Genomic DNA, 9,902 nt, shown 5'->3' on the forward strand with positions numbered 1-9,902 from the left:
GAAAGTGTTCCCCTGAGCGGAGCAACACCTGGCTAACTTGCATTTCTAAAACAAGGCGCAGATGTGACTGAAACTGGAAGGTTCCTCTTTTAACTATTTGAATTTACTTCAGCTTTAGCTTATCAACTGCTCACTTATATTCATTTTCAAAGTCGATGTTTAAGAAATTAATTTGTCTCAGGTGCATTTCATCAGTGCAATCGTATGCCCTTTAATGAGTTACTCCTTCAAGGTAGTTAAGCTGAGACCGTGCGCACGCCGTGTGCACTGTGAGTGTGCTCACAATCCTAGCTGGCGGGCTCCCTCCTGGCGATGAAGCAGCTTTCTCAGTGAGGCTCCCTCACTGCAGAATGTTCAGGGCCGCCTTTCGGGTACCCATCTCAGGACAGACTTGGGTGAAACATGGGCATTCTTCGTGAGTTACTCTGCTACACTACTAGCTGGGGGACTGAGAGGATGCCCAGTGGGGTGGGAGTCAGCGGGGCCTGGGACCGTCTGGAGGGACAGTCTCTGCTCTGAGTCCCCAGGCTCGCCAAGGCTGGGGGGTCTCCTGGGACTGCCCACACCTGGGGACGTGCGGGCCTGGCCTCTGCCGCCAGGCCAGTGGGCAGGTCACGAGTTAGCACAGCGAAGGGATTCAGAGGAATCCGCCCAGGTCAGAGAGCCCACGGGACATGCCAGGGACCAGCGCCGAGCTGTGAGGGGCAGGAGCCGGTGCAGCCAGACTCGCTGCCCCGGGACATTTGTATGAGTTGTTTTTGTTTCTACTTGAAAGGGAATCTGTCTTTACCTACTGCCTGCGATGCCGGGGTGCTTCACACCCACAGGGACCACTTCCTGCGTCCACACTTAGGTGTTCAACGCAGCTTTGGGGTTCAGATGGTCGCTGTGTGCTACAGAGTATCCTCTTTCTCAGCAGAACTTTGTGATAAAGACAGAATTGGGGGCAGGTTCAGATAAGATGCATTTCCCGTGGTTTTTAATGAGGACATTGGCCAGAGAGCAGTTAGTCACCAGGACTCTTTTAGACTCGGGGCAGGATCTCAGGCCCACGGCATGTGCCCAGGAGGCCAGGCCCCAGGGACGTGTGCCCAGGCTCTCCTCTCCCAGAGAAGTAGTGCTGCCTGCTCAGCAGAGACAGGGCCTCTGTCTGAGGGTGGCAAGCGTGTCCTCAGCCTGTGAGATGCAGTAGGGAAGATAAAGTCGTCACGATGCTTTTCACCCAGAGTGGAGGGTGGTGGTGACTGACGGCTGGGAGAAGGCCGGCTGGGCCTGGTGTGGGGATGGAGGCATCAGGCACCCAGGAGAAGCAGGAAGAGGCTGGAAGGGGTGAGCCCAGCTGGGCAGAGTCCGCAGACCAGGGGCTTTAGCCGAGGCCACGGGTCCGGGATCTGACCCTTTCTTGTCAGGACCACTGGGCTTTCACGTCTGTGAGGGCAGCCCAGGCCACCGACAGCAGGTGAGCTGTGCTGGGCTGAACTGAGCTGAGCTGAGCTGGGTTGAGCTGGGCTGGGCGGAGTGGGTGAGCTGAGCTGGGCTGAGCGGAGCTGGGCTGAGCGGAGCTGGGTGGAGTGGGTGAGCTGGGCTGAGCTGGGCTGGGCAGAGTGGGTGAGCTGGGCTGAGCAGAGCTGGGTGGAGTGGGTGAGCTGGGCTGAGCTAGGTTAGGCTGAGTTCAGCTAGGCTCAGCTAGGCTGCGCTGAGCTGCACTGAACTGAGCTGGGCTGAGCTGGGCTGAGCGGAGCTGGGTGGAGTGGGTGAGCTGGGCTAAGCTGGGTTAGGCTGAGTTGAGCTAGGCTCAGCTAGGCTGTGCTGAGCTGCACTGAACTGAGCTGGGCTGAGCTGGGCTGAGCGGAGCTGGGTGGAGTGGGTGAGCTGGGCTAAGCTGGGTTAGGCTGAGTTGAGCTGGGCTCAGCTGGGCTGCGCTTAGCTGGGCTGGGCTGAGCTGGGCTGAGCGGAGCTGGGAGGAGTGGGTGAGCTGGGCTGGGCTGCGCTGCGCTGGGCTGAGCTGGGCTGAGTGGAGCTGGGCAGAGTGGGTGAGTTGGGCTGAGTTGAGATGGGCTCAGCTGGGCAGAGTGGGTGAGCTGGACTGGGCTGAGCTGGGCTGAGCAGAGCTGGGTGGAGTGGGTGAGCTGGGCGGGCTGGGCTGAGCTTGGTTGAGCTGGGCAGAGTGGGTGAGCTGGGCTGAGCTGGGTGGAGTGGGTGAGCTTGGCTGAGCTAGGCTGAGCTGAGCTGAGCTGGGTTGAGTTGGGCTGAGCTGAATGGAGTGGCTGAGTGGGGCTGAGCTGGGCCGAGTGTGTGAGCTGGGCTGGGCTGGGCTGGGCTGATTTGGGTTGAGCTGGGCTGAGCTGGGCAGAGTGGGTGAGCTGAGCTGGGTTGAGCTAGCCTGAGCAGGGTTGAGCTGGCCTGAGCAGGGTGGTGTGGGTGAGCTGGGCTCAGCTGGGCTGGGCTGGGCTGGGCAGAGTGGGTGAGCTGGGCTGGGTTGAGCTGGCCTGAGCTGGGCAGAGTGGGTGAGCTGAGCTGGGCTGAGCTGGGCTGAGCTTTGCTGGGCTGAGCTGGGCTGAATTTTTCTGGGCTGAGCTGGGCTGAGCTGGGCTGAATTTTGCTGGGCTGAGCTGGGCTGGGCTGAGCTGAGCTCGGCTGAGCTTTGCTGGGCTGAGCTGGGCAGAGTGGGTGAGCTGGGCTGGGCTGGGTTGAGCTGGCCTGAGCTGGGCAGAGTGGGTGAGCTGGGCTGAACTGAGCTGAGCTGGGTGGAGCAGGGCTGTGTTGAACTGGGCAGAGTGGGTGAGCTAGGCTGAGCTGGGCTGAGCTGGACTGAGCTGGGCTGAACTGAGCTGAGTTGAGTTGGGCTGAGCTGGGCTGAACTGAGCTGAGCCAGGTTGAGCTGAGCTGGGTTGAGCTGGGCAGGGCTGAGCTGAGCTGGGCAGGGCTGGGCTGTGCTGGCAGAGTGGGTGAGCTGGGCTGGGCTGAACTGAGCTGGGCTGTGTTGAGCTGGGCAGATTGGGTGAGCTAGGCTGAGCTGAGTGGGCTGAGCTGGGCTGTTTAAGCTGGGCAGAGTGGGTGAGCTAGGCTGAGCTGGGCTGAACTGAGCTGAGCTGGGCTGAGCTGGGCGGAGTGGGTGAGCTGGGCTGAGCTGAGCTGGGCAGAACTGGGCTTAGCTGGCTGAGCAGGTGAGCTGGGCTGAGAGGGTTGAGCTGAGCTGAGCTGAACTGAGCTGGGTTGAGCTGGCCTGGATTGGGCTGATCTGGATTGAACTGGGCTGAACTGAGCTGAGCTGGGCTGAGCTGGTCTGGGCTAGCCTGGGCTTAACTGGGGTAAGCTGGGTTAACCATGGTGGGCTGAGACTGGGTGAACAGAAGGGAACCCACTGAGCTGGCTTGACTTGGGCAAATTGTTGAGATGCTTTGGGTGCATTTAACCTCAACTGAGGCTGGTGGGTCTAGATGGACTTAGCTGACCCCACTGGACTGTTCTGGTCAACAGTGGGCTGGCCTCAGTGATCTGATTGTGCTGAGGACTGGGGGTCTGAGTGTGTATCAGTCTTATTGATGACCCCCAGACCCCCAGGGCAGGCCCCAGGAGGCTAATCGCGGGCAGTGAGGGTGGGCTGGCAGGGCTGAGTGTGCCCTCCGCTCCACTGTCCCACAGAGAAGGTGGAGCTGCCCACACCCCCGACCAGCAGGATGCCTCTCACACCCCTCTTCTCCTGTGTCCTCTCTCGGGTCCCCAGAAGGTGAATCGCTCCCGAGAGTCTTCCCCCTGGTGTCCTGCGTGAGCTCCCCATCCGATGAGAGCATGGTGGCCCTGGGCTGCCTGGCCCGGGACTTCGTGCCCAATTCAGTCAGCTTCTCCTGGAAGTTCAACAACAGCACAGTCAGCAGCGAGAGATTCTGGACCTTCCCCGAAGTCCTGAGGGACGGCTTGTGGTCGGCCTCCTCTCAGGTGGCCCTGCCCTCCTCAAGCGCCTTTCAAGGGCCGGATGACTACCTGGTGTGCGAAGTCCAGCACCCCAAGGGAGGAAAGACCGTCGGCACCGTGAGGGTGGTCGCTGCAAGTGAGTCAGGCCCGTCCCGTGGTTGGGTGCGGGGGGAGGGTCCAGGCCCCGCTGACCCCTTGTCCTTCTCTGCAGAGGCAGAAGTGCTGTCCCCCATCGTGAGTGTCTTTGTCCTGCCTCGCAACAGCCTCTCTGGTGACGGCAATAGCAAGTCCAGCCTCATCTGCCAGGCCACGGACTTCAGCCCCAAACAGATCTCCTTGTCCTGGTTTCGTGATGGAAAGCGGATAGTGTCTGGCATTTCTGAAGGCCAGGTGGAGACTGTGCAGTCCTCACCCATAACTTTCAGGGCCTACAGCATGCTGACCATCACGGAGAGAGACTGGCTCAGCCAGAACGTGTACACCTGCCAGGTGGAACACAACATGGAAACCTTCCAGAAGAACGTGTCCTCCTCATGTGATGTTGGTGAGTGCAGCCCTGGGGGGCGGGCGCTCACCCTCAGGTCTGCAGACACCGCCCCAGACCTGCCAGCTGCTCCCTGAGCCTTGGCTTCCCAGAGCGGCCAAGAGCAGGAGGGGCTGTGCAGGGAGGCTGGGGGCCGGCACCCCTCCAACAGGGCCCCAGGTTCACAGGGGACTCAGCCAAGTGGGCCCTGCTCTTTGGGCGGACCTCTCCCTTCACCTGATTTCACTCCAAGCAACTCTCTCCCACCTCCAGCACCACCATCTCCCATCGGGGTCTTCACCATCCCCCCATCCTTCGCCGACATCTTCCTCACGAAGTCAGCCAAGCTGTCCTGTCTGGTCACAAACCTGGCCTCCTATGATGGCATGAACATCAGCTGGTCCCGTCAGAACGGCAAGGCCCTGGAGACCCACATGTATTTTGAGCGACACCTCAACGACACCTTCAGCGCCCGGGGTGAGGCCTCGGTCTGCTCGGAGAACTCGGAGTCCGGAGAGGAGTTCACGTGCACAGTGGCCCACTCGGACCTGCCCTTCCCAGAAAAGAACACCGTCTCCAAGCCCAAAGGTACGCCCTGTCCTGCCCCTGCCCTCCACCCCAGACCCTCCCACGGCTTCTGCGTTCTGAGGACAGCAGGCAGGGCCAGCAGAGGACCCACGCTCCCCGATCTCACCACTGTGACCCCCTCCCCCACCCAGACGTCGCCATGAAACCGCCGTCCGTGTACCTGCTGCCTCCAACGCGGGAACAGCTGAGCCTGCGGGAGTCGGCCTCCGTCAGCTGCCTGGTGAAGGGCTTCGCGCCCGCAGACGTGTTCGTGCAGTGGCTGCAGAGGGGGGAGCCCGTGACCAAGAGCAAGTACGTGACCAGCAGCCCGGCGCCCGAGCCCCAGGACCCCAGCGTGTACTTTGTGCACAGCATCCTGACGGTGGCCGAGGAGGACTGGAGCAAAGGGGAGACCTACACCTGCGTCGTGGGCCACGAGGCCCTGCCCCACATGGTCACCGAGCGGACCGTGGACAAGTCCACCGGTAAACCCACCCTGTACAACGTGTCCCTGGTCCTGTCTGACACAGCCAGCACCTGCTACTGATGCCTGGTCAGAGCCCCCGGGTGACCGTCGCTGTGTGTGTGCATGAGTGCAGACTAACCATGTCGGCGCGCGAGACGCTACGTTCTCTAAAAATTAGAAATAAAAAGATCCATTCAAATATGCTGGTTGTGAGTGAGCAAAGCTCTCCCTGCTAGGCCCGTGGCTGTCTGCCCTCACCTTGCAGACCACCTCCATCATCCGCACCCCCGCCTCCCCACTCGCTTCCAACCCACGCCCAGGAGCCCCAGTGCTCCTTGTGGGACACTCACAGCAGGCCGAGCCCATGCTCACTGTGCCTCGAGTCGCGTCCATGGCCACACTGGGGGCACACGGGTGTGCAACACACACACATGCACAGTCACATACATACATGCAGAGAGACACATGTGTGCACACACATGCACGGACACGCAGACAGCACACACATGGACAGAGACCTGGGCACACGTGACACAGACATGTATGTGATGGACCTGGGTGAGCAGGCACACACACATGGACACATGAACATGTGGACACACAGACACACATGTACACACATGTACACATGTACGCACTCACACACAAGTGCACACAGTCACTCATAGGCACATGCACATGGGCGCTCAGACACACACGCATGAGGATGAGTCATACACATGTAGACACACACGCACAGATGTACACACGCTCATGCACACATGAATGCACTGCACACACCCAGGCTCACAGGCTCGGATCCCAGCCCTTGCACACCCGTGCTCACTCAGTGCCCTGTCTGGCGGGGTCCCTCTGCACCACGCCCGTGCTCTGCTTGCCCCTCTGTCTCAGCTGGGAGGTACATCTGGAGGCCGGCCCAGCCCCAGCCCCAGAGCAGTGTGTGCAGAGGGCCACTCTGGGCCTGGCCGGAGGCAGGTCCTCAGGAAACTCACAGCCTCTGTCCAGGAGGGATGCTTCTCCCAGTCCAGGCCCTTGTGAAGGTGGCAGGGCCCCAGCTCTCCCCTTTCCCTGTGAAGAGACAGAGTCAGGCGTGTCCTGACAGAGCAGGCCATGCCTGGGAGGCCCCCCTTGGAGTAGGCAGCTGCAGGGCCACGCATGAACCTGGAGTGGTGGGCACTGAGCCGACGGGTGAGCAGGCCTCCTCTGCCGACCACACCAGTGCCCCTTCAAGCTGACTCCCGACCTCCCCTACACTCCTGGTTCTTTAGGGACCAAGGGCCCATCAGTGTAGCGACTGCAGACCTAGGTGACTGTCCTCAGCCTTTGTCCCAGCGTCACTCTCCCTGGGCCTCAGATGTCTATCTGACCTCCTGATCCCACAGCTGTGAGTCCTGCACTCCAGGCCCCAGCCAGGGCCCCACAAGGCCTCTCTCGTACATGCCATGGCTCCAAGACAGAGACAGATGGAGGCTAGAGGGATGGGCCCCTTGGCACAGGCAGCCATCTGCCCCCAGGGCTTGTCCTCACTGGCTGGGAACCCCAAACACCAGAGACAGGACGCCCCACCACCGCTGTCAGCCCCAAGTGGCCCTGAGTCCTCCAGAGGGGTCGAGGACACCTGGCCACTCCCCCACCTCCAGCCCAGCGAGACCCCACCCTTGTGTGTACGCGTGTGCTCTGTCTCGCTCTGTGCCACCCCGGCGCTCCTAGGGCCAGGCACTCGGGGCCACTGCTCGGCTCAGCCTCAGCCACGCTCTGCCCCTGCAGGCTGTGGAACTGGGCGCCCAGGGGCCTACCAGTCCTGACCAAGACGCTGCCTGACAAGGCCTGGAGCTCCCAGCTGCCCCGGGGGTGCTGGGGAGGCAGGCACACGCCTGCTCGCCTGCCCGCTCGCTTCTGCAGTCCCCCAACCCTTCTGATGGGTCAGGGCGGCCGAGGGGGGCCAGGCCGGGCTCTGCGGGCAGCTCAGCCGTGCTGACCACCGTGCCCTATCTCCCACAGAGGGGGAGGTGAGCGCTGAGGAGGAAGGCTTTGAGAACCTCAACACCATGGCCTCCACCTTCATCGTGCTCTTCCTCCTGAGCCTCTTCTACAGCACCACGGTCACCCTGTTCAAGGTAGGCTGCCTGGCCCCAGGGAGGGGGTGAGGCCACAGAGCCCCGGGGCCGCAGACCCCCAGTGCCCCCACACCCACTCACACTGTCTCTGTCGCCTGCAGGTGAAGTGACGGCCAGCCAAGAACATGGGGCACCAGAGATGGAACACGAGGGGCTGCCTTGGGGCCGGGTCCCTGGCCTATGTGGCTTGTCCACTTGTACTGAAATTTTCCCTGCGTCCTCTCCAGCTTCAAGCTGTAAGAAACTGGCTTTTCTCGGAGCAGCTGAGTGCCATGGCCAAGCATGGAGCCTGCAGTAATAGGCTCCACCTGGCCCTGCTTTGCAATGTCGCATTTGTGGCCTTGAAATAAACAAGTATACTTTATCTTGTGAAACCGCTTCCTCGTGAAGGTTTTATTTCCCCCAAGCCACACTCCTGTGTGCTGCATATCCTGAGCGCTGAACCCATTGCTGACGGAAAGGGACGTGTGTCTCCTCCCAGGCCAGTGGCGCCACGCCGGGGTGGTGTCTTGGGGCTGGTCCAGATGCAGGAACATGGCCGAGTTGCAGATCCCAGGACTGGTTTCCCAAGGTGGCCTGAGCCGGGGCCGCTGTGTGCATCCGTGAGGACCCTGCCACCAGCCCCAAGGACACCCCGCCCCTCTCTGCCGCCATTCCCGGAATCCCAACCACGGCAGGGCTTGTCAACCTCGGGTGCGCGTGGTGTGTGCAGGAGGGACTCGGGAGGAGGGCCGGTGTGTCTGCAGCCACATCGTGCCCTGAGGGAGCGCGCGACCTCACCTGCAGGCCAGAAGACGGTGCCTGGAGGGTGAAAGGAAGTCTCAGGTGAAGCTGCAGGGAGGTGCAGGTCTGGAGAGGCACGGAGGAAAGGCCTGGAAAGAGGGGGCAGCTGGCAGCGGGGCAGGGGACAGGGGCATTAGCCCTCGGAGATAGGCTGCGGGGGTCCAGGTGGGGGCCGACAGGGGCGGCGGCACGCTCGAACCCGGGGAGGTCAGGTTAGCTGTGACGGCAACGGCCAGCATAGGGTGGGCAGTGAGATGGGAGAGGAGACCCTGGGGGCCAGGGGAGGGAGCTGGGTGAGGGTGATCTGGCTCTCCAGGGAGGCAATTTCAGGGGCTGGAAGGAGACTGGGGCTTCCCAGGACGCCTCTTATGGGGCCACCAGGGGCCTGACAGTGACTGTCCAAGGGAGTGGAGTGGACCTGGTCCCAGAGAAGGCCACCTCCCAGCAGTAGGCTCCTGGAAGGAGGTTCTGGTTAAACGGTGTCCTTTGCGGCCCAACCCATCAGGCGGGGGAACGTTGGGTGGGGGGCTCCAAGGCAGGCAGGGTGCCTCCAGTAGGGGAGGGGAGCGGCTGCACGCACGCCGAGGGACTCAGGCCAGGACCTGTGGGCTTGTCTGAGGGCCATGACGACAAAGAACCACAGGCCAGGCGTGAACAACAGGAGCTGGCTCTCTCCCAGCGTGAGGGAGGGCCCAGGGCCGAGGTATCAGCAGGGCTGGCTCCTTCTGGGGCTTCACGGGGAGTCTGTTCCCTGCTCCTGGTGGCTCTCAGCACCTGTAGGAATGTATTTCATTCAGAGCCTATCAACTGCTCACATATTCATTTTCAAAGTCGATGTTTAAGAAATTAATTTGTCTCAGGTGCATTTTATCAATGCATTCGTATGCTCTTTAATGAGTTACTCCTTCAAGGTAGTTAAGCTGAGACCGTGCGCACGCCGTGTGCACTGAGTGTGCTCACAATCGTAGCTGGCCGGCTCCCTCCCGGCGATGAAGCAGCTTTCTCAGTGCGGCTCCCTCACTGCAGAATGTTCAGGGCCGCCTTTCAGGTACCCATCTCAGGACAGACTTGGGTGAAACGGGAGCATTCGTCGTGAGTTACTCTGCTACACTACTAGCTGGGGACTGAAAGGATGCCCGGTGGGGTGGCAGTCAGCGGGGCCTGGGACCGTCTGGAGGGACAGTCTCTGCTCTGAGTCCCCAGGCTGGCCGAGGCTGGGGGCTCTCCTGGGACTGCCCACACCTGGGGACGTGTGGGCCTGGCCTCTGCCGCCAGGCCAGTGGGCAGGTCACGAGTTAGCACAGCGAAGGGATTCGGAGGAATCCGCCCAGGTCAGAGAGCCCACGGGACATGCCAGGGACCAGGCGCTGGGCTGTGAGAGGCAGGGGCCGGTGCAGCCAGACTCGCTGCCCCAGGACATCTGCACAACCCCCCTCAACTTAACATCTGTTTACGTCTTCATAAGCCCAACGTAAGTTGAAAGTGTTTTGAAATTCCATTTAATGTGCTTCACAGGCCAAACACCAGGACT

The 9,902-nt window shown here is 61.4% G+C and overlaps 1 gene segment (V, D, J or C); it reads left to right on the forward strand.

Moving 5' to 3' along the window:
• Nucleotides 1-228: 228 nt before the first annotated feature.
• Nucleotides 229-7,962, forward strand: LOC147348819 (Ig mu chain C region membrane-bound form-like). The segment is given in 7 exon segments: nt 229-415; nt 3,728-4,051; nt 4,127-4,459; nt 4,712-5,026; nt 5,158-5,490; nt 7,473-7,588; nt 7,690-7,962. Coding segments are annotated over 7 exon segments (1,443 nt in total).
• Nucleotides 7,963-9,902: the final 1,940 nt, after the last annotated feature.

Source organism: Bos grunniens, chromosome 21 (assembly GCF_055505025.1).
Source record: "Bos grunniens cultivar Pamir isolate PY7600 chromosome 21, Bosgru_T2T1.0, whole genome shotgun sequence".
Classification (NCBI taxonomy): domain Eukaryota; kingdom Metazoa; phylum Chordata; class Mammalia; order Artiodactyla; family Bovidae; genus Bos; species Bos grunniens.